At 38.3% G+C, this 24,450-nt stretch overlaps 3 protein-coding genes and 1 pseudogene across 3 annotated transcripts in view; all 4 read right to left on the reverse strand.

The window, feature by feature from the left end:
• Positions 1-546: 546 nt before the first annotated feature.
• On the reverse strand, positions 547-8,422 carry LOC131768540 (mitochondrial uncoupling protein 4). Its single transcript, XM_059084259.2, has 10 exons — positions 8,319-8,422; positions 6,313-6,438; positions 5,202-5,264; positions 4,704-4,788; positions 4,174-4,299; positions 3,064-3,176; positions 2,374-2,458; positions 1,681-1,795; positions 1,107-1,166; positions 547-713 (listed from the first exon to the last, which is right to left on the reverse strand). Exons 1-10 carry the CDS (start codon positions 8,389-8,391, stop codon positions 642-644), a joined length of 918 nt encoding a protein of 305 aa, XP_058940242.2. The 5' UTR covers positions 8,392-8,422; the 3' UTR covers positions 547-641.
• Positions 8,423-9,746: 1,324 nt separating this feature from the next.
• Positions 9,747-16,823, reverse strand: LOC131768589 (glutamate receptor ionotropic, NMDA 1-like; annotated as a pseudogene).
• Positions 16,824-17,750: 927 nt separating this feature from the next.
• On the reverse strand, positions 17,751-21,054 carry LOC131768588 (PR domain zinc finger protein 14-like). Its single transcript, XM_066167543.1, has 6 exons — positions 21,026-21,054; positions 20,452-20,570; positions 19,727-19,883; positions 19,357-19,544; positions 18,768-19,011; positions 17,751-18,372 (listed from the first exon to the last, which is right to left on the reverse strand). The coding sequence occupies exons 3-6, from the start codon at positions 19,857-19,859 to the stop codon at positions 17,885-17,887; spliced, it is 1,053 nt and encodes a 350-aa protein (XP_066023640.1). The 5' UTR covers positions 19,860-19,883; positions 20,452-20,570; positions 21,026-21,054; the 3' UTR covers positions 17,751-17,884.
• Positions 21,055-21,484: 430 nt separating this feature from the next.
• LOC131768567 (retinol dehydrogenase 8) overlaps positions 21,485-24,450 on the reverse strand; it is a 3,152-nt gene continuing 186 nt past the window's right edge. Inside the window, exons 1-3 of the mRNA XM_059084289.2 lie at positions 24,284-24,450; positions 22,646-22,919; positions 21,485-22,085 (exon numbers count right to left, since the gene is read on the reverse strand). The exon at positions 24,284-24,450 is cut by the window's right edge and continues 186 nt beyond it. Coding sequence (XP_058940272.2) covers positions 21,758-22,085; positions 22,646-22,919; positions 24,284-24,450 — 769 coding nt within the window. The 3' untranslated portion in view covers positions 21,485-21,757. The remainder of the gene's footprint in view (positions 22,086-22,645; positions 22,920-24,283) is intronic.

Raw genomic sequence — 24,450 nt, forward strand, 5'->3', positions numbered from 1 at the left:
ATAACTTAGTAAATAGAGACATATTCTTTTGATTTAATCTCCCTGGAAGCAAGGTCAAATTTCTTCTTCATCAATAAATAATTACTTAAATCCTGTCCAAAAATAAAAGTATAAATTTTTGTTAAATTTCCATTAAACTACGATGCAACTACGTTGTGACTAGTAGGATAGATGTGAAATTTTGTAGTTTTTTTATGTAGCCTTTGGCCTTCCTCATATTCTTGTTGTTAGCTTGGATCATGCCATGGAAAAACAGTTTGATCACACAGTCGTAAATTAATTTCCCCGTAATCATCGAGTGGGAAAAAAAAGATCTTAAAAATCTTCGATGTGTTTTTGATACGTTTTTCCTAATTGGGGCGATTATTCTCTGAATTTATATTCCGTTTAAATTTCTATCACTGTTTCCTCTGATTCACCCCAAACCTTGGCAGGAATACTTCAGTTGGAATCTCTTAGCCCCAAGTAAGCGAACATTGGTAAATAAAAATTTCCCCCGCTTTTTTGGTCTTCTTTGCTTTCAAATTTTTGTCCAAAATTATGTCTTTTCCCATCGCGTCGACCCCATAACGATTTTGAATCCATGTCTCGGTAATTTCACTCGATTCCAAGGTACTTTAGAAGAACAGCTCAGAATTGGGTCAAAAACCCGAAACACCTGCAACATTTCTGATCCGTTCGTACACAAGCCAGAATGTTAACGACCATGGAGCCTGAGAGAAGACAGAAAAAGAAGAAGAAAGTACTACGAATAAACTGAACGCTCAGAAACACCAGAATTAGACTTGCAAGGGCAATAAACGAACACCAGAAAGAAAATAATTTGAGAAAACGCTGAATGAGGTTTAATATACAGCGAATCCTTTCAAATGCTGTTAACCCTTTAACTCCCATGAGTGACCAAGAAAGAATTTCTCCTTACAATGCCGATGCAATATCAAGTAGACGGGTGTTGAGAATAAAGAAAAATATCAGCTAGGAGATTATAAGTTAATCTACTAACAAATTCTCCAAACTAACATCACAAGAGCTGTATGGGAGACAGTAAGGAGAATTACTGAGAACTTGGGAGTTAAGGAGTTAAGATAGCTATTTAGAAGACTTACCATTCTGCTCCATGTTGGCAGCCATCCTTTGTATAATGAAAAGAATCCTTCCTCACGAACCTATGGCGACAAAAAAGAATAATCTTACCAGAGTCTAGAAACAAGCACAGGTTCTGAAACAGCTTTCACTTCTTTCTAACTCAGTGGAAGCGATCCTCAGTCCCCATCCCGAGCAATAATACTGGAATATCCTCTTCAACCCCATTGAAGGAACTCTTGCGTTTGCAACCACTCACGTTTCCCACATCGATTACATATTCCTCACATATTCATTCCTTCAAGTGTCCCACTCCTCGCTTGCTGTCCCTCGTGCATGCCGTCCCAGTCGAGTCTAACTCCAATTCCAATCCCTCAAGTGTCCCATCACCCGGGTGTCCAATCCCTAGACTACCCTGTCCCTCGAGTATCCTGTCCTTCGAGTATCCCATCCCTCGAGGGTCCCATCCCTTGAGCTTCCCATCCTTCGAGTGTCTCTTCTCATGCGTGTTCCATCATTTGTGTCTCCTTTCCCTAAAACATCCCTCCCTAGAGTATCCCTCGCAGTCATATAGCAGTCTACATGTAGCTTACATACCGCACTCAAGAAACAGTCTATGGATCCTCTATACACGTTAGGATTGTTCATTATTCTTGTTTTGACCACATCTGCTGGAGTGCTGATTGTTGCAGCGATCAGTCCTGAGCAGCCACTAGGAAAAAAAAATTACAATGAACAACTAAAAGGAAATGAAAAATATGTTCATTGTTTAAAATAATTACATTTCCTGCGAGGTAGTCGTTCGAAAACAACACTTGACCTTGTTACTCCTAAGATCTCATTTAGTAATTCTCCTTACTGTATGCCATACAATTCTCATGATCAAAGTTCAGAGAAGTTGGTATTGGATCAACTAGTAATCCCCTAATTGATATTTATCTTCATTCTCAACGCTAATCTGCTTGATATTGTAATGATATTGTACGGAGAAATTTTGTCTAGGTCACATAAGAGATAAGCTTTGATTAATTGTGAATTTCCAACATCAATTTCCTACAAGAAAAGATTAAGTGGGTATTGGGAATATGTTCTCTCATTTTCTCTTCTCTTGTTTCCTGGGAGTACGTCGAGATTTTTGGCTCTTCATGTGCACAATGATGCCCGTTCACCTTTTAACTCCTACAAGTGATCCACATGAAATTTCTCCTCACAATTTCATTCTATTATCCCCAAAACAGTGATGAGAATAAAAACACTTATCAGTTGGAGGGTACTAGAATGTCATTTTACCTCGAAAAAGTGTGAGTGACCCAGTTGTCCTCCAAACTTGTGTGATGAAGCAAGAGATGCTTCACGGTGTCGTAAGTGGTAAGATCTGTAAGGTAATAAATTAGTAAATTTATAGATTATTAATACATAAAATCGAACCCACAGTTACCCGTTATGTAGCCACCGTACTGAAAGAAAACAACGACGCTTTTTGATTGAGTGTCGCGCGAGAAGAAGCCGCTGACCAAGCCTTGGGATTGGTTTTGGTTTTACATCTGATTGAATGAGAGAGTGGCGCGAGTTTAATGGACCAATCATAGGGCGAAGTAAGGAAAAATAAAGCAAAGCACGAAAACGACCAAGAGCACACGAAACGCGCGAAAAACGCACGAACGCGCAAATGAAAACGGAGCTTTCTGAAAGAGCGTGAGTGTTTTGGAAACGCATCGTTATTTAACAACTTCGTTTCTTATGTGGACGTTCTCGCAAAAATGGGTCACAAACATGTGCTGCCCCTTCCATCTGGGTTTTCTGCTGTTTCAGTGTGGACGATAGACAAAAACGCATCAAAATGAAGACTTTGTGTTTTCAAATGAAAATGCAGCAGTGTGGTTGGGGCCTGAATTGGGTACAAAAATTAAGACGACGGCAGAAAAACTTTTCGGCGTTTTTTATCGTATCAAAGAGATACGAATTATATAAGTCACTCACCTCCCATATTTACTAAGGCCGCCCTCTGTACATTGGGAGCCCAACCTTTCCAGAGCCCTCGGACGCCATGTTTACGAACAATGGTTGAAAAAGCGTGTACAGTGTTTCGTACCCTGCGTCAATAAAATCGAGATAAGACATCAATCAGAAGAAAACTGAACGCTTACATATTGTAACCTTGAAGCCTTTTGTACCTGCGTTATCTTTGTTGCGTGATCGTTACAGAAAGGTCCGTGATCGTCGGATTTTACCATAGCCTGACTTTTACTGAGACATTTACCGTGGGGGCGGTAAATGCTTAATACAATCGTAACCGTTTCGACTGATAAACTTATGGTAAGCGTCACCGTTCCTGTTGAAAGCTATCGTTATCGTTACCGTTACCGTTACCGTTAAGCATTCGCGTTATCGTTACTTCTGTGACTAACATATAACTTCTCCCCATGATATCCATAAATTTTCTAGCAAACGGTTTATGAGAATAGAAAAACTTATCAGGAAGCAGTTTTTATCTTGATCATACACCAAATTCTCGTAACTAATTTACAAGGAAGTGTGTAGCAGCAAGAGGAGAGAATTAACAATCAGATCTTGAGAGTTAAAAGTTTAAGGTAAGGTACCTCCATTTGCAACCAGATTACTGGTAACTGACACATAACATCCGAGTAGCCACCTCAGCCCGCTACAATACTCCCTTTCCTCCAGTCAACGTTGTACAATCGCAGGGGAAAAATTGGTAAGAAATTCCAAAATATCTCAATCATAATTCTGTCATCAATTTTGTTGCTGATTGTTTTCTGCTCAGATAAACCTTTTACACCCTATCATCGGTTTGCATATTCTCCATACTGTTCTCTGTACATTTACTAATGTGCTAACATGGAGAATTTGTCTAACAATCAAGAGTTTCTTTAGTTCATGATCATTTCCTTTATTCTCATGACATTTATGTGTGATTCAGTGGTGATATTGTAAAGAGAAATTAGATGCTAATCACTCTTAGGGGTTAAAGGTTTAACTGGGTGCAATTAAATTGGCAATCACAAGTCACGAGTCCTCACATGCTTGCTGACAAAAAATACCAAGGTAACCTGATTGACTGGAACACACCTCGGTCGACGTCCCTCTAAAATAACTCGTTTTCCTTCCATCTGCATTTGAACTTTAACAAGATCAGTTGGACTGGCTATGAACTGTCCAAAGGCACCTGCACTCATCCCTGCAATCACTGATTTCCTGGATAGAAAGGATTTGAGTTGAGATCAGATCAAATGCTACTGTCAAGTGCGCTATTTAACCCTTTACACTCTGACATCAGTAGGTGTATTCTCCATACTGTTCTTCATACATTTCCTGAGGAACTGACAAGGAGAATTTGTTTTACAATCAAGAACTTATTAAGTTGATAGTCGTTTCTTCGATTTTCATATTATTAACCTCATTGTGTGATTCAGAGGTGATATTGTAAGGAGAAATTAGATGCCAGTCATCCTTGTGGGTTAAAGAGTTAATAATATTTTTGAAATATTATCCTTTTCAGTAATCTCAAATAACATATTTATGTTTGTTTTACAGATGTTGGTCACTTTTTTTAAAATCTAAAAGAAGACAAAATTAAAAAGAATGAGACAGAAACTTGCCATAAGGGAAATCTTCCGTCTGGATTTCTTTTCAACACTTTATTTCGCAAGAATTCATAGGCTGTCATTCTTGAGCCTGTGTAAACTGTAAAATGTTATAAAAAGTACAAAATAATAAGTTTGCCATCTTGAAAAAAAAAAAAAAAGGTTCAAAACCTTAACCTGCAAAAAAAAGGTTATCAATACAACTGATAAATTCATTGCACTGGAACAAAAATGATAACAAAGCATAAAAACCAACATACAAGTTTGCCAAGGAAAACAGTGAGTGGGGAGTTATATCACCTCCACTTACAAGTGGCCATTGTCAACTCTCTTCCAAATCACTCTCACTTTTAGGCCTCCTAAAAACTTGCAAAACACTTTACGCACACTCTTCACCCTCAAATTTTGTTCTATGACACGTAAACTTTCCTCAGTGAGTGTAATGAGTCTTCCAAATCCCATTGACCCAAGAGAACAATGCAGCAATGGGGGTATTTGTGTGATACAACTTACCAATATGTCTTAAAATAGCTGGGGTGACACCACTCCAGAGATTTCTCAATCCTTCTTCTTCAACTGGAGTATATAACAAGAAACAAAAAAAAAACAGGCAAAAGCATTAACAATGATGGTACATAACACATATTTCAGACATCAACGTTATGAAACTTCAGGAAACCAAAATTTGAGAACAAATCTTTACAGTGTCTCTCCTGGGAAAACTCTGCTCTAAACCTTTAAACTCCCATGAGTCACCAAACCTGAATTTCTCCTTACATTATCAATACAAAATCATGCAGACAAGTGATGAGAATAAAGAAAAATATTATTAATTAGGGGATTATAAGTTGATCCAATACGAAATTCTCCCAACTAACATCACAAGAACTATACGGCAGACAGTAAGGAGAATTACTAATGAGATCTTGGGAGTTAAGGGGTTAAAAGGAGGTAAGGAGAATGTATTCAAAGGTCATGAACAACAACACCTGATAAGACAGAGATGCCATGGGCAGAAATGTAAAGCACTGCATTGAGAACTCATTCTATGCAATCAAGAAAAACAGGAGACATAATAATTATGCATAACTTGACACTCCCTGCCTGGCAACACTGTGAGTGAGATCACAGATGTAATCAGTGTTAATTAATGATATTTTTATTCAGCAATTACATTAGTCTCCTGGCCCACAAAAATTCCTTGCATAAATGAGGTCAACAAGGAGGCGAGCGTGGCCTAGTGGTTAGGGCGCTGCACTTGTAAGCCAGGGTCCCGGGTTCAAGTCCTCCTCCCTGCCACTGGATGGATTTGTCTTCGGTGGCCCCGAATTCAACTCCTGCACGCTTTGTAAATAGCCAACTGGTCTGCCTCCTACCAGTTGGGGTTTTTAACGAGTTTCTGTTCATTTACGATATTTGTTCCTTATTTACAGTGTCCCCAATTAGCACAGCAGTGCTAAAATACACTGACACTTAAATAAAGTTATTATTATTATTATTATTATTATTATTATAACATCAAGAAAAGGGTAGACTGCTTTAAGATTATTAGGACTTTATCTAGTTCAATCAGTATGTCCCACAAATTAGGGACTGCATTTTTTAGCAGACCCAAAGTTCTCACCTATGCCAACTGCTGTCCTCACCATACCCCGGTAAGGCACATTAGCAGCTGTGGTAGACTGAATGGTTGATGCTCTCTCTCCTTGGATTTGAAGTCTGGTTTTTGTTATGTCCAGTGGAAAGGTCACTTAGATTAAAAAAAATAAATCAAAACATAATCAGATGATAAAATGAACCACTGGCTACCTATACCTTAACACCTGCTATTGCTCCCTCTCTAAATCCAAAGGCTGAGATTTTTTACTTATTATAAATATTATTTATGAGGATCTTGTAAGCAATTCAAAAAAGTTTTTTTTTTTTACCCTTTAATACACATAATCAACAATATAAATTCATCTGAATGGCACACATGGATTTTCTAGAACAAACAACCGTGATAATGTGTTATCTATAGGTCAGAGCAATTATTTTTTGGTGACTTTTTTTTTTTGAGAGAGAGGGTCTTCCTTTATTCCTGCGAAATGTCTTGTTGATAATGTTTAAATACTGTTGAGAGAAATTTGATGAGCACTGATCACTTCTACTGCTAAAAGGGATTAGGATTGTGAATGACTAAGAGTGACAAGGTTCTAATTTCTCCTTACAATATCACCCCTGAATAAAAGGTTTAAGTCACGAGAATAAAGGAAATGATCAGCAACTGACAAAGCTCTTTGATAGTTTTATAAATTCTCCCTGTTAGAACCAAAGAAATGTATAGAGAACAGTAAGGAGAATATGTACACTGATGTTAGGGACTGTAAAGGGTTAATTACTTCACTGAAAATCTCTGACAAATATCCTCTCATGGTGGTATCAAGTCTATTTAAAAACACTTAAGTGTTGACGAGCAACTTGAGGAGCAATTGCATGGATTAAGCTCAGTGGCTCAAATATGCCATGCTGTTGATCAGTTAAGTTGGCTGTTTTCCAATCATTTCCGTTTTTGATCAAATCAAAATTTTCCATTCTTGCCCCAAATATAAACAAGTATGAACAAGTTTTTTCAAATCAGGTGAAGTAAAATACCTAATACAAATTTTAACCCTTTTTACACTCCTTCAGTTTTCCAAAATATCCAAACGCTATCAATATTTTCAATTGTGATTATTCTCAAGAGTGCAAGGATCCCAAACTGAGATAAATCTATTTGTTTAATTCTTTTAATTCACAAGCTTGGGAATCTATGCCAAAAGGCTGAAATCTTTCAAAAGCTTTTTACTTAATAATAAATAAGGTAAAGCTTTAAATCCTGTTGTTAAACTTAGTTTTGATAATCTATTATTTAGCGATCTATTCATAATCAACTTTGCTATATATCACATATCGCGTTAAAAGTAATTCGATTTTCGTCAGTAAATCATTTACACCGTAAACCATTGTCCAACCAAAGTTAGCCTTCATTTTATCGAAATTTGTATCAAAAGATAAAATATGCGCTTCAGATTGAAAGAGGAAAATTGAAAAAGGCTTAGTCATGGCATTAGGTAATCTTCAACTGTGACCGAGATGTTCAAAGTCCGATTTTAGCGACTGGTTGCACGATTCATCTAGTCTGCGGTGAGGTTTTCGCGTCAAAAAAATGTTATAAGACATAAATTTAGTCTACTTTTAATTTATCTAATCTAATTTATTGAAAAGATACGAGAGATTGTTAAAGTGCCATAACAACCGGAAAAAGTGTGACGTCCATAAAAGAACGCATGACTCCTAAATGCAAATATGGCGATAAACATTGAAAGCGTTAAATTAAGCTATTATGCAAGATGATAGCATAAGTTTCGTAGCCTTCTCGAATTTCTCGTGAATATAGCCATGACATAGTGTAATAAAAAACAGAAGTGTGGTATGAGTTTTCCCATATCAATGTCGCTTTGTAAAATATCTATATTTTTATGCTATATAATATTATTCAACGTGCCTCTCTTCACAACCGTCTACTACTCAAATCGTAAAATCTGAGGAGAACTTTACGACCGAAAAACTTCAGAGATTCAATCAGTTCAATGTGGAATACAATGTTACCTGTTTCTGCCACAGTCGCAGCTATGGAGGACAGGCAATACTTATACGCGAAGCTCTGTATTTCTTCAGCCATAATAACAAACAAACTCAAATAAACATTGAACTGTTCTCTTTTAAACAAATTACCGCTGACCTAACAGATGTTGGGGCGTCAGAGGGGGCGTCAGAGGGGAGCGGAACTGATTACTGAAAATCTTAGTTCTACGTTCTGCCGATTAGTTTTTATTGTTCAAGCGTACAATGAGTGCGTAAGAGAGAAGAGGGAAAATATGAATAATTGTGAAAATAGATGAATGACGAAAATAAAAGCCTGATGATTCTCTGATCCTTTACGAGCGATTAAATGTTGCGCATCAAGCGTTCTCAGCGGGAAACAACTCGTAAACAAAGGCCCCTGAGCCTAAAATGTCCCATGGGAACAGAAGGTCACTGAACTATCGCTTCGTGTATGTCTAAACACATGAACGTTTTTTAACAACAGACTGTATGGGGCATGTTTTCGCTCGTTTTACCTCGTGACAAATATTTACTACCGTGTTGTCCATTTGCGCGTGACCAAATCGTGGTGTTCTAGTTCCAACTTGGAAAAAATAAATTGAAAACTGAATGCTGCTGAATTGCTACTAAAAAAAAAAAATTGAAATTTCGTTGTATGTATATACATATATATACTTTTTTATATGTTTTTTTTCTAGTCTTTTCTCTACCAAGATTCAAACCATATGAATTCTCCTCATTGTCTGACATGCTTTTTTTAGCCTTGTCAGTCATGGAGATCTGGTGTTAAATCGGACAAAATCTATTAGTTGATTTTTTTTTAGAAAGAAGACCCATCTGCGCATGAACAAGGTATTGCTATTTTGAGAAAAGAATACCTAACAGTCATTCATGTTTTTAGTAAAGAGTGATGTAACAACTAAAAACGCTTAAAGGCATCCGAGTTATTAAGTGAACGTATTTTAAAATAAAAGTTAGTAAATCAGGAAGGTGTTATAATCTCGCACCCGAAGGACACTCGCGAAGGTCACGGTGCTAAGTAGCCTTAAATTGAGCCTGACTCGCAACCTGCATGACCACGAACATAAAAATAAATCAGAAAATTATTAACGAAAGTTGCATAAAGGTAGCTAATTCTAAGATAATCTTTCAATAAATTTTGTTCATTATTAGGCGATATTTTCTTCTCTTACGTTCGTTGAAGATGCTTAATGTGGATGCAAGATTTTCCGTCCAAATTTCTGCTGTGCTGTACTTTGTCTAATTTATGAAATCAAAATGTACTCCATGGAGGTTGAAACGTCTCTAATTTACAAATCCCTACCATTGTAGGTATCTTCTTTTATATTCTTTTATTTCAGGTTTTATTTCGCTGTTTTACAAATTTATAAATGTCAAACAATTTTAGTTCTAAGGCAGTCAAGGCATGACTTCAGTTTGCTTCCGTGACGATTTCATTTTACATGAAATTAATTTTCTTCAATTTTATCTTATCTTAAGAAAATTATTATCATTACAAAAGCGTTTTATTTATCAAAAATGACTTTGGCCTTTCGAAACAATTTCAAGCCATTCTTCGTTTACACTTTTTATTATTCTCGTTCCCAGAGTCCTTCTTTTATTCTATTTACTCGGCCATTCGTGGAAAGAGTGGTTCTGGGAATAGATTGGCTAAATGTGTGATATGCTATGTTAGCACTGTTAAAGGGGCGTCACCGTGGAGGTTAAATTGTCGCCATAGAAACCATCATTTGTAAACGGCATCAGCATACTGTCAGAGGTTAGATTAGAAACAAAGGACCCGTTAGCTAACTGTCGTGTTTTTCTCTCGACTGCCTCGAAGCCTCTCTCCAACTGAGGTGTTCCCAAAGAAGTTACTGTATTGACGGAGTCTCGCTGGCTCTCATGAGTTGCTACGTTCATTTTAACTACATCCAACTGAACACACTTTCTTTTCTTTTCAGAGGAATACTGCAGCATTATAAGATGTTCTTCGCCCTTCTCAACGTCAAACAACAATCGCACAGCGAACTTTCCGAGTTCTCCTAAATGATGCCTAAATCTCACCAACAGGAATATCGCCAACACTTCTATTAAAAGGGCTAGAAAGCAAAACCCAATGGTCACAGCGAGAGCCAGAAAAAGTCCACTTAAATTCAAGACACTGAGTTCCTTAGCGATGGAAGAGGAGCACATCTTTTCATCAAAGTGCATCTTTTCCAGCAAGTCTATGGTTCCATTTTGTTTCATATCGAAGACAACTTTATTGATCTCTTCCAGCCATGGAGAGTTCTTGGGCATGGCAAACGCTAACCCAGAGGTGTAGAAGGTCGGTCCAGCTAATCCAAAATGACAATTAGCAATCTTGTTGTTGGCCTTTCTCAATGACAAATAATCGTCAACAAAACCGTTTATTTCACTGTTAAGAAGAAAGAAATCACTTCATATCAGCAGTAGTTCTGGCTTTATAACTCTGAGTGCGCGCGAAAAACTGGGGTTGAGTGTAAGTAGCCGAGGTTGCAGCCGCCCATTGTCAGACAAAGCTCTCGTTTTCAATTCACCAAGCACTTACCCGTTTTCAAGTCTGTTTATTCCCTCGGTTAAATTGTTCAGCAGATTGTTTTTGATGTTGGTCTCGTATAACTGCCGGATATCATTATTTATATGATTCCTGAAATACGCTTCCGAATAGGAATCTTTCAGAATACCAAGCTGAAACCCAGCCGGTGGATAATAGGATGTGTCTACCAACTAGAAAATAAATAGATGAAAAATGCATCATGATTCGATGAGAATATTCAGAGAGAGGCCCATTTTACTCTGGGTCAAAAAGTCGGTGGTCCAACTGAGGGCAGGCCGAATGACTTTTTCTCAACCTCAAGGAGAATAAATGAGAAACTAACTTCCTCGTGTAGACAATGCGGGTAATCCTCGTTGGACTACAATCACGGAGAAAATATTTCCTTCGCTACTGAACCATTTCTCTCGCGCAAAGGATAAAGTAGCTTTACTACGCCCGATATCTAACATTTTATGAAATGGTGATCTGTTAATTTGCTTCATGAATTGAAGATTTCACGTTATACAAAACAAAAAAACAACAACAACAACAACAATAACAACAACTAAGATTAGACCTTAGGGTCTGTTATTCCATCAATTGGCAAGGTGTAATGATCTTCAACCAAAAAAGCCATCATGTTGGCACAATATGTGTTAGCAAGGATCAAAGCCATGGACGCATATACTGTGGACACACATCGTGCACTGATACTGCGAGGGGTCCTCTCTGCTCCGATGTCTTTACTAAATGCCACGCCCCAAACATAGCTCATGGCGTCTGCAGTGACAAAAATTAAAACAACGGTCTTCACGATGGAGGTCCTTAATTAAGTATCACCCCGCCCCCTTTCCCCTCTCACTTATAGTGAAGTAACAGAGTCAAAATCGTACAACCCAAACACCTATGGGACCCTGCTTGCTGGCGATAGTCTCATACAGGCTGAGGATCACAAAAATACTTATTTTCAATGTCCATGTCCACTGGATTGAGGCTACTTTAGAGTAAATATGAGACGTCAAACTTAAGTTGATGCTCACTTAGTACACAGTGTCCGCTTAATTAACGTTTCACTACAACAGTGATAAATATTCAGAGACACCGCTCCTCCTAACTTTGGATAAAGTTTGGAGAGGTTCCTAAGGTGACGAAATTTTAAGTCAATTGAATTCTGTTTCTAATGTTGATGACGAGTCCACGATTTCTGTTCAGTTGTGGGGTGGGTACTGTTTTGCCTTACCTAGCTCCCTTCAACTAGGAGTCACTGCTAACTTATAACAAAAAAAAAAGAGAATCTTAAATTTTGAGAGTGGTTACTGGTCACAAACCTAGCATCGTAAATCCATTCTCGTCACTCTCCTTAAAAATACGATGATGTCCTGATGGACTTTTTCTATCCAGCCACCAGACTACCATTAAGATAAGATTACATGTTCCCAAGATGGCCACCCACAGGTAGACACTAAACGGCTGTAACCAGGAGTGCAATGCATTACCTGTAAGAAAAGAACACAATTAGGCAACATGGCAAAGTCAGCAATCGAAAAAGAGGCCCTAATTATATAGTTTCGGGTAATTAAAAAACCCCTGCCCCCCTGAAGAACATTAGTCTCTGCCAGGTAGGTTACACTTTCGACAAATTTGTGCTCCGAACTACATATAAGAGAAAATTCTCCCGCCTGCCAGGGTTGTCCTCCATTTATCCAGGCATAAAAACTCGCCCACTTAATTTTTCCGGCCGTTGCGAGTCTCCTCAGTAACATTTGGTTGCGTTACTCATAGAAGTTTAGGTAACTCAGCCAGGGTAACTCGATGGCTCGATGTAAGGGGGAAGGGGGGTTGGGGGGAGATTGGGGAGTTGCCTCGGGTACCTAAGACCAAATAAATGACTCCTGACTCACATAGCTGAGGGGTAGTTATTCCCAGAATATCCTCGAGTCTTCCTAGCATTTGGCCAGTACCGATTTTTACCTCTGGGTGGAGAATCCGTTGCGTGAGTAAACAGTCTTGATCAAATAAGAACAACCCATTGATCTTGTTGTGGCTCAAACTCAGAATTGAGGATTCAGGATTCACATTCCACCAATGTAACAACTGGATTATCACTCAAGATCTTTAACACGATGCAACTGTTGTAAACGATACTCACCATTTTTAAGCGGCCCGTCTTTCTTCACCAGGATATTCAAAGCAAGAGGAAGATATGGAATTGAATACGAGATTGCTTTTAGCCGTGTCTCTGTCATCACCAGGTCTAAGGCTAAGTCACCTCTTCCCGATACCAACTCATTCATGACTCCATTCCATTTTCCCGTCTCTTCATCAATAATTCCGTACTGACCGTCCGAGACGAGATAAATCTCGGGAACGAAGCCAAGCTGGCGTTCAAGAGATCTCAACAAGTCGATAGAAAATCCAAAGCAACAAAGCTGGACAACTCCTGTGTCAGTTTTGTTCCAACACATGTAACCTCTTTTCATGCACAAAATGGTACTCTCTGAAGTGTCCTGTGGCATCTCGGCCTCTACCCAAGACGGATACGAAACCACGGGAACGCGCAAAATGGGTCTCGGAATTGTAACACTTGGGGAAACGTGATACCCATTTGGAGCGTGAAATGTCTCTAATGCCATTCCTGAATAAGTCCTTAGACCCACAGATACCCAGTGTTTGCATCCATAAACATCTTCTTGCAGATTAAAAATACCCATGGTGGCAAAAGGTCCCTTAGATAACTCAGGATCCTCGAATAGAGACGACTTCCCCGCGAAGAAAGTGTCTTTCAGTTTCCTAATCCAAAAAAAAAGTTTCTTTTACAAACTAGGATTGGTAAATAAAGTTTAAAAGGGAAAAGAATGAGAAAGAGTAGGAAGAAAGAAGGAAAAGTAAGGGTTCGTGAGCAAGGGGTTAAAGAGAAGGAGAAAGAGGAAGAAGAAGGTGTAGTAGGACAAATAGAGGGAGATCTGGGACAAGGAAATAGAGAAGAGGAAGGCAGGCAGGAGGTAGAAGAGTAAATGGATGAGAAGAGGATGGGAAGAGGTAGACGTGCAATAGGGAAAGAATGTGGAGGGAAGTTTAGGCAGAGATGCAACAAGAATGGACGAAAGGAGATGTAGTAGGGGTAGAGGAAAGCAGTAGGAAGAAGGAGAAGGGGAAGGAGATGGAAAGAAGATTGAATAGGAGGAGAGGACAGAGGGAGAGAGAGGTGGAGTGGGGAAACAAAGAGAGAAAGAAAAAAGAGGACAAGAAAGAAAGAGAAGAAGGAAAGAAATGGAATGAAAAGGATGAAGAGACGAAGGAGGAAATAAAGGGAAATGGAAAGAATGGAGGCAAGGGAAGGGGAGGAGACATGGTGACGAACTAGTTAGATACGTGAACCGTAAAATTCTACCTACTTCTTCATTTCCTTTACCGTCTGAAACTCTGTTGGTGTTTTTTGTGCAGACTGTTCCACTGATGTGTCGCCCTCAGCTGTCTTAGCAACGGTGGAGGTTACCGACTTTGTGATCAGTTGAAACACATCATACAGAGCATCCTCCATAAAATCATGTTGTGGACTTTTCCATGGAGATATCCTGATAAAACCGGTGGGTAACACTTCGTTGTCCGACACCCCAAGTGCAGCAATGTCTGTCAGCACCCAAGAAGCTTTGAGGTGACTGACACCTTGAGCTTGGACAATTCGGAACAAATCATCATTATATGAATCACGCACGTGGACAATGACAGCATCGCTAAGGTTGGACATGACTCTTTTGATATAAGATTGTAGCTCGGTGACATTTTTATTTCCCGATAGCCAAGCTGTATATAGAATATTCCATTTCAGTTCTCTTGAGGATATCAGTAATGCGTCCGAGAGAACTCTTCCTTCTAAGTCAGCGGACAATACAAAGCTAAGTGTGCGCCAGCCCATTTTTGTATTAGGTCTCGGATGGTACACGCGTAGTGTATCATCGATGGGGACGCCACTCTAGTAAAAGCAGCTGGATTTTCCTGTTATGAAAGTAAATACTGTCAATTGAATAAGTTTAGATGCACAATCTCTTTAAATTAACTCCAACAATCGGTGTCGATCTTAATTTCTAGATACAACAGTATGTACCAAGTGGACTAACTTTTTATAGCAGTATTTTCATGCGATGGTTTATGCATTCTCTTGAACTACATGTAAGTGGTACATTTTTTTTTCGTCGATCGATTGCAGTGGATGACAATTAACCACAAAATCACCCAACTCGCCTTGCGAGAGCGTACCGTGTGGTTGGTTTATTACAGCTCAATAATCTGTCGTAGTGTTAGAATTCAAATATTATTTCTCCGGCCCCGGTTTAAGGTATACGCAACACTGGAATTACAAAAAGTGTAGGATAAGTTCTGTTATATTACTTGATACATTATTTATATAAAATTATATGCGTGGGTGCTCAGCTGGTGAATGTTTGCCGTCTCCAGTGGCAAAATGCTCTCTATTCAGAATTAAACGGAGCTTGCGCTGACGTACCATGATAAGCTAGTTGATATTTTTTCATTACCTTCAGTATAAATATCCAACTGATCACTTTTATATATCTTCTTATTTTATCATTTTGTTCTTTTTATATTAAATAAAATTTGTCATATTACATTTATATTATATACCCATACGCCAGGTCAAGGGGAATTGTAGAAATTGCGATGTGTGTTAAGATATATTTTCTATTTTTGCGCTTATGGCAATCAATGCTGTGCCAATTTGTGCAAAAGAAGAGTCACTTCCAAAATAGGAAATGTCATCTTTGATACATTGGTAACCGAAGATATTAGGAAGAAGCGATTCGTAAATAGCGAAAAATCATTTATGGTTTTCTTTGCGTTTGTTGAAGAAATAATACAGCTGGCACTTACTGCAAATGGAAAAAAAAAACAAGGGTTGAGTGAATTTGATATATTCCCTAATTGATAATTTTGAGAGGCGATGCTTGAACGAGACTCCATTCTCGAATCGGTGAAATTTTCGGGAAAAGAAATGTAATGAAATGGTTGAATCGGAAAAAGCTACTCCTCTGTGGTGCAGTACTTAACGTACTTGTAAATCGTGGTAAACCAAAATGTTGACTCATAATTCTTGGAAATTAATTCTTTTAGACGAAACGCAGCTGAATTCACGAACGCAATAGTCAAAACAAGTGTTTTTCACATCGAAAATTAGTCCATTGATTTCATAAACACCTTCTGTCTCAAAAAAAGAATTCATATGTCTTTATTGAAGTGGCTTTGTGAAAGAATCAACGCAACGTACTGTGCTGACAAAGCGAAGCCAAAAAAGGGAAAATTATATGACAAATATGACGTAGATTTTAACGGAAATATAAAGGTGAGCCACAATTGAATAATGCAGTGTTTTGAATAAAAACATATCTCAATGGATCTATGCCTAATACAATACAATTAATCAAGAAAAGAGCAATCCTTCTTACCTGTGTCCTAGACATTCCATTTGTTTGGAACAGGCCGACAGTAAGAATATCTGAATTTTCCAAGATGGAAGCCAAAACCAGCTCATGACTCGAAATATGAACAAAAATTGCCACGTGCAGCGAGCTAGATTGGTTATAATTGAGACCCATTACCTGATCCAAGCTCAATATATCGGAGATCATCCTGTTATATCTGATAAGCTTGAAACTTAAATCTGAAGAATTCTTATGATCATTCATAAAACGCTGCATAGCATTTTGTACAATTTGTGTCAGATCAGAATTTTGTTCCTCGAGGAAGATGTCCACGTTAATTACCAGGCTTTGGCTTCCAAGCGAGCAGTAAATCGTGCAGGCAATTAGCCCAAATACAAAGAACAATTTTTTCAATTGCGAGTTTAACTTCTGCATATTATTTTCTGGGTCTTCAATCGCAAAACTTTGGTTCTTTTGGTTGTTTTTCTCCCCTTACTTACAGTGAGCACTCGATCCAGATATTATCCGATTCGAACACGAGGGTTTTCGCGCAAGGTGACATACTAAACTTTTCGAGGCAAGTGAATTTGCTTTTTGCGCGACAACGATGAGTTAACAAATAATTAAAGGCATGGTTTTGATGGAAGTCTAAAAATGAAAAGATTCCTATTGGTTAAACAAGTATGGTGGTGATATTGCAACGCAGGTGGCATCAATGTTTAAAAAAGTCTTCAATACGGCTTTTTATAATACGTCCGTGTCAATTTTAAGCAATGAATACCATTAAATAAAAAAAAAAAAAAACGAAAAACGTTCTTGCATAAATCGATAGGAAAAAAAATCTTGTCATTAAAAGAATCAAAATAACTCCAATCTATTTACAAGCAGAAGCCTGATTTAATTTGCTACCTTAAACGCAACTCTGATTTGGAATTGTGCTAAAGTATTTCGTAAAGTTGATTGGTACATCTGAAAGCGTCTTTTTATTAAACTCATCGATGTCGATGTAGCATTTAACCTTTGCTTATCTCAAAGCCTTTCGCGTGAGAAAAGTTAATTTGCTTTGTATGCACAGTAGTATGTCAATAAAAAGGTAAATTAAAATCTATTTTTAACAGTAGCACTACATCGTATATAGACGAGAAAAAGTTACCTAGATGCTTTTTGTAAGGAAAAAAATTATGTGATCAATTAAAAATTTCAAGAGGATATGCTTGGGACTCGAATAAAGCCTGTTCGTCGGAGACAGCCCGTCATATAAAACTGAGCGCTGAAAGAGACAACTAAGACTGCAGTTAGTCCTAATTTTCTGTTTATAACCGTCTTATTCGTGCAAATTGATACGCTCAAAAAAAATTTTATGTCAGCGAGTACATAATGTTAGAAATTTATGTTCAGCTTTTAATATTTTGCCATATTTGTTTTCGGGGAAAAGAACTACTCTCTACAGGTGTGTAAATTAATCAATGTAATGAAAGACGGTTGAACTGTCTTGAGCAAAGGTGAGAAGTGAAAGTTGTTGTTTACATTCATTGTTTTTAAGATGAAGCCATTTCAAGATACTGGTTGCTAAGTTACAATAGGCGAGAGAACTCAAGAGCCTTATTCCTATCGCTACAATCAGTTTGATGATTTCGCCGCACGTGACTGTCATGCGCTGCATGTGATGCAAATGCACGCCCACAATATTTGCACTTGAAGGGTTTCTCTCCGCTGTGTTGACGGATGTGCGTGCGCAGTATGGAGGAAGCAGTGAAGGCTTTGGCACAATAGGGACACTTGTAGGGTCTTTCGCCGCTGTGAACTCGTGTGTGTTTGTTGAGGCTTGAAGACTGGGAGAATCTTTTGCCGCATTGTGCACACTGGTGTGGACGGTGTTTCTCGTGAACGTGGAGTATGTGGATGCGGAGACGGTCGCGTTTCTCAAAGGAGCGGTTGCACAGGTTGCAGGGGAACTTCCGGTCACCCAAGTCAACGCAGCTCGTGTATTTAAGATGGCGATCGCGGTAGTATTTGTAAGAGAAAACTTTTCCGCAACAATGGCAGGGGTAACTTGAACCATCTGCAATGAAGAATTTGCTGACTAGACAATCCATTTTTATCTATCATTATTGCAATTTATTGATTTTTAGTTGCCCCCACGATAAAAATAAAAATGTTTTATTGAAATAACTTTGACCGTTTTCAGTTTTCAGAAGCTCCAATCTTGATCGAGCAATTCGATACAAGGTGTTTAAAGTAACCCTGGATTGCTGTGTTTTTGTCGTACTTCATCATGTGATCGGTAAAGAAAAACTCGCACCACTCTTTCAAACAATCAAATTCAAAACCAAAACTAATCAGGAGTTTGCCTGTTTTTGGTTTGAATTCTCATTGGCTCTTTCCAATATCTTCCGTTGTTCTAATTGGCTATTATTGTACGGCTTTTAGTTTTACGACGCCTAATGCTTCACTCACAATCTGATCCACTCTTTATTCCTAGAGGTATCCCCATGAACATGCGATATCCTTCACCGTACCACACTTTCAGTTCCTCCCCCTCCGTAATCAGACTTATGGCCTCGTAATACAAAAATTGTTCTTGCTGTATTAATTGCAAGTTTTGCTCCGCTGGATGGTAGGCGCAATCAACGAACTTCATCCAGTTTTTCGGATTTGCAGCTCCATCAATGAAGTAGCCAAGGCGACCCTCGATAAATATCTAGAGTGTTATAAGAGGAGTGATAATCAGTACATTTTGCTTTCTCAAAACGTCTAAAGTCGTCAATTAAGATGCAAAAATTTCTAAGTTCTTCTTGGCCTGACAACTGAAAAACGCCGAAGTTTTATTACGCCTGACACAGGAAACTAGTTTGTGGAAACGAGCAAAAAGTTTGCACGAATGATAAAATAATTCAAGAGGGGAAGGGAGCTAGGTTATGCATTCGTCTCCTCTGACTAAGAATTTAGAAGAGGCTTAGCGGTTTCCTTGGTTTCGCAGCGAAAAGCATAATCCAAGAAGTAAAAAAAGTGCTAAGGAAAAGCTTATGACTTTCAAATCACGTACCTCCCACATGAACTCGTTTTGAACGGAATCTCTTTGCTCTAAACGAACGACGCTTCCTGTGTATGGCCCAAAGCGCGTGCCCTTCCTGATGGGAAGCTGGCCACAGAAAACGCCATACCGAAGGCTTCCAGGGGTGGCAACTTTAAACAACCGTAAATCATGTGGTAGAGCTTGCCTTGAAAACCAACCTGAAAGTAATTGTTTTTAAATTTCATTCCTCGCTTCTGGAACTTTCCCGAGTGTTTTTTCTTAAGCCCTAAGGGAGCTGACACGTGCTTGTAAAAAGTTGGATAGGCGGTTTATTGTTATAAACTTTTTTTAATTTTAAAACGTTACATCTTTATGGTTTACCAGCGCAGTAAGCGCATACCCAAGGTTTGTGAAAGGCTGAAGCAGTTTGATGAGCTTTCATTACCATTCTTGAGAGCTTCCTTACTGTACAGCGACACCTTGGAATGTTGTTGTGAAAATTTAAATCGAATTGTAGCGTTTCTATTCTCCATAATGTCCAATGTGTGTGGTCCTTCCTGAAAGAATAGAGTAAAGTATTTGAGCTTTTTAGGCAGCAAATCGTAAAATGGATATGAAGAAGCCAATTTCCTTTTTTTGCGTCGAGAATTTTAAATCTACCCATATCCCAAAATCATCGTATTGACCGATATTTGATTTTTACTTCTAAAATCGTTAAAAAAATGAATTTAAAGTTTTTTTTTTTTTTTTTATGTTTATCGGCGTCATGTATTATTGCTGCGGAAAATTTATTGTAACTTTAAACTGTGTTGCTTTTTTGGCCTCATGACGTACCGTAAATGAATTCTAATATATTTTCATTTTCCAATGGATTTCTTCCCAGCAGTTCTGTTTTCACATCGCTTGTAGCCTCTTGCTACGATATGTTTTTTTGGTTGTTCGACAAAATAAATGAATGAATAAATACATCAAAAAGTGGATTATTAAATATATCTATATAAGTTTAAGCTTATCTATATAAGTTTAAGAAATGTATAAATGTTTGTATAACTTGAGGCAACACAATGATTTCAGTTCAAGGCAGTTGAAAGTTCAGAGCGTTTACTATGTAGAGCAGAATTTTACCTGGCTTTAAACGCAGAGTTCAACCTTCCTTGCCAGACGACAATAATAGTGAATAAGAGCGCTTGTAACCCATTACATAATAAAACATCCCTCAGCTTCAGAAGGCTCTATTTAATGACCTAAAGAGAAGGAAGATTAAAATCTAATGAAAATTTAGCACATGTCCCTTTTTCCCTTTTCTGATGGGATCAACTTTTTGGTTTAATTTACAGGGGTGCAGATTAATACGTCATCGAATGCCTTATTCTATGATCCAAAAAGGATGTACGACTAATTAAGGTGGTCTTATACCCAACAATTAAGGCGTATTCCACCTGCCCATTTGATAATTAAATAGTGTGGTTTTCTATTCAAGAGCGCCAATGTAATTCAAAATTAAAGTACTGTATTACAAGAAGGTTTTACCAAATGACCCTCGATATAGGACTGAAGAACTTTAATGCTAACGAGAAAGTAGGAATTGTTAATTCCGTTTTTTGTCAAACTGATCCTAACATGCAGTCATTGATGAAAGGAAGTTAATGAAGTTAAATCCTTTAGTCCATGTATTTCCTTATTTGTTGATTGGACTTACCACAATGCAGCAAGATTGTTAAATGATCCGCCACCAAGCAATACGTTTACAACGGAAAATGTGGATAAGAATATTAATATGCATGGTGTCATAAGGTCAGCATTATGTTGAAATATTCTTACAAAATAACCAAATTTCCTAGACGTTCTAATTTGGCTTTCTATGGTCTACGTTTTTCAATGAATACGTTACTTCCCCCTTATTTGATTACACCGGTCCGGTACGTGGTTAACATTTTCCGAAAGGAGTATAAACCAACAAAAATTTAAGCCGGACATGCCTTTTTTCTATCAATAAATGTATTCTTGAATCACCCGCTTATCTTCGCCGGAGAAATTGCCAGAGGCTCGAAAATGTAGATTATTGGAATAGAATTATACATATGAAAATATGAAAATGAAGATCTCTTTTATTCATCCAGTTTCCATGCAGGCACACTCTCACGGAAGAAGAATAATATGTAGTTTAAAAGCACACTTTTATTGAGATCAAAGCTCTTGTTACAGGAATCATTTTGCGAAATCTAAATCATTATGAAATTAATTTCCCCTTTACTGTGGATATACAATCATTTCTTTTTCGACAGTCTACGTAATCTTCCTAACTAACAAACTATTGCATAAATTTGTTTGAAGGCGCTTCTTTATCAGCTTCTTTACTCTTTACCAAAAAACCTAATGCAGATGTCTTGAGAAAAGATAGTTAAGACATTGTTCACATTCTCTGTTTCTCTCACTCATTCTGACCGAAGCAATGTTTTCCCATTATTTCTTGGAGCTTATCGCCTGAAAAATCGGCCAGCTTAGCACTTATCTGTTCAACAAAACATTTATCATTGGTTAGATATCTATAGTGAGGTTTCTCTGAAAGGAGAACCTCTTTGATGCATTGGGCAATCTCCTCCCCTTTCTGAGAGATTGACGGACCAAGTGCCCCCTTTATGTAGTCAAACCAATTCTTCATTAGTTGGACAGTTTTTTGGTCAGCGGTGGAGGAATCTACGTTCTGTATGTTAGCGAAGAACGAAGTGCCAACAGGTCCGGGCTCCACCAATGAGATCCTAGAGTAGTAATAAAAAATAACAGAGGAAATAAGTGACTGCTTTCCATTTGACCGAAAATTCGGACTTGAATGTCAAAAAATTTCCTATTCTTCGCGTCACCATATGTCGAACGCTGGTCGATTGTTATGATTCATTTCCTGGTTTCCATAAAATGAATTTGAAGCAAATAAGCGAAACATAATTTCCCCTTCCCCTCCCTGGAGGAAGGAGAGAGTGATTTATTTCTCCTGATCCTCCTCTCCCCTTTCCTGTGACTCGTCAAGTTTCCCCGACACGTTCATGTTATACCCCCGGCTCCAGGGTGGAGAGAGGTATCTTTAGTGTCTTGCCCAAGATGATGCTCCAGGTAGGATTAGAACCCTAAAATTAGGCCACTGTTTTTCCTTGCTTAAAGTTAACCAAAAGACTTTCAAATTATTACTATCAATCATTTAAAAATTTATTTGAAATCATCATATAACGATGATCACTTTGTCTTACTGAGCCGCTCTCTGATTGAAATTGCAATATATCATCGCAAAACCGAAAAAAAAAAAAAAAAAGGGAAAGATCCTTACTTGATGTTGAACTGCCTTAACACAGGTGCCAGTGACTCTGTGAGTCCTCCCAGAGCAAACTTTGACGCACAGTAGATGTCATTAAACGGTCCGCCCAACTCCCCAGCCATGCTGCTGACATTCACAATGTACCCACTCTCCCTCGCTTTCATACCAGGGAGTACAGCCTGGATCAAACGAAGAGCTCCGAAAAAATTCACTTCAAATAATTGTTTGACTTGATCCATAGGCATGCACTCCAGAACACCGACACAACCAACACCAGCGTTGTTTACTGAAAACAGAAAACGGACAGAGTGAAACATGAAAGATCCCAACCCACCTTTAGTATGAAGTAAGATCCAATGGTGCTCCCCCCCCCCACACCCTTTTACCGAGGAAAATAAACTGAACGACTGATTGCAGGTCAGATAGAGCCATGCAGACTAACCTGAGTACCAATCTCTTCTGCTAATTTCTCCATCGGAGCGTGAGCTCATGAGTAGCCTATGTGTAGCCGTACCCTTCGCGCGCAACACAAGGTGAAACTCTAAGGGGAGGAGGGGGAGGGTACGGCTACACGTAGGCTAACTCATGAACGGCATGAGGCGAAAAACGAACGACGGGCGGGGAAGGAAATGCTAGGCAGGTCGTGAACTGATAGAGGCTGAATGATTGTCTGGGAGCAGGCTGTCTTATTTCTGGCCAAATTTAGCAGCTAAAGCGAGACAAGGAAATACATTAGAGATGAATGTTATGCTCTATGCTCTTATTTTATTTATCTGACTGCAATTGTCGATTTAAGATAAGTCTAATGAATATATTCTCAACTTTGCTCGAAGGCTATTTTTAAGATTGCACAATGTTGATCAGGGCCGTTTGTTTACCTAAAAATAGTTCTCGTAAATCTTGTCATAATATTATGAATTTGTCTTTCGTGTTTGCAATATTCTTGCAGCTCATATTTGATGAATTTTTTTCGCTTTTAATGGTTTTCTATCTGACAGTCATTGACATTCTGAGGTTTATTTTTATTTGGCAATGCACTCTCAGATGTCGTGACAAGAAGTTCCCTTTTTTACCAAGAGATAAAGCTTCGTGAATATTAAAGCGATCTACGCAGTAATGAACACTACTTGAGCAGCAGTGAAAATAAGGCCTCACAAAAACCTTTGGCCTGTTCGGGATTAGAACCGATAACTTGTATGATACCGTTGAATTCACGTCTTTATCCGCAGTTCACATCTATGATTTTCATCTGTTCACAGTCATTTGATAAAGCTTCATCACAAATATGCTTTGTCCTGCTTTATTGTTTTCAGGGCTCTATTGTTCTGACTCATCATTTTCAGTATTCTGATATGCAAATCATTTTAGCTTTTATTGCATCTACGATATCGGTTTCATCTCTTGTTAATTTGAAATAAAATTAATCCTGCGAGATGAAAAAGTGGTGCTAGCATAAACATGTCAACAAACATACGATTATTTTCGTGGTGGAGCTTTCAATAATGCGCAGAGATTTTTCATGACTACCCCTGTGTAAATAATTCGACCTGAAATGGTGCGTGAATACACTTACAAAATAAAATGTAACACATCTGAGTTTTTCAGAATTCTTAGCTCGTTTACATCAAGGACACCTCGAAATTCACTTACTGAGATCATCGATTTTTCCTTCTTGAGCAATTATCTCCTCAACGGCACTTTTGACAGATTCGTCAGAGCTCACATCCATGGCTTTGATAATCAATGTATCACCAAGTGCATCCTTTCCCTCATTCTCAAGGGCCGTCTTTTTGTCCAGGTTTCTCATCGTAGCGTAC

This window comes from Pocillopora verrucosa, chromosome 5 (assembly GCF_036669915.1).
Source record: "Pocillopora verrucosa isolate sample1 chromosome 5, ASM3666991v2, whole genome shotgun sequence".
Lineage (NCBI taxonomy): Eukaryota > Metazoa > Cnidaria > Anthozoa > Scleractinia > Pocilloporidae > Pocillopora > Pocillopora verrucosa.

Bases quoted from the DNA above. Each gene is read 5' to 3' on its own strand.
- LOC131768588 (XM_066167543.1), bottom strand. From the start codon at position 19,859: ATGGAGAATAGAAACGCTACAATTCGATTTAAATTTTCACAACAACAT. The intron at 19,012-19,356 runs GTACGTGATTTG...ATAACACTCTAG, and splicing joins AAAACGAGTTCATGTGGGAG to ATATTTATCGAGGGTCGCCT. The intron at 18,373-18,767 runs GTGAGTGAAGCA...TCTTCATTGCAG, and splicing joins AATAAAGAGTGGATCAGATT to ATGGTTCAAGTTACCCCTGC.
- LOC131768540 (XM_059084259.2), bottom strand. From the start codon at position 8,391: ATGGCTGAAGAAATACAGAGCTTCGCGTATAAGTATTGCCTGTCCTCC. The intron at 4,789-5,201 runs GTAAGTTGTATC...AACATTTTACAG, and splicing joins AGCTATTTTAAGACATATTG to TTTACACAGGCTCAAGAATG. The intron at 1,796-2,373 runs GTAAAATGACAT...TTTTTTTCCTAG, and splicing joins GTCACTCACACTTTTTCGAG to TGGCTGCTCAGGACTGATCG.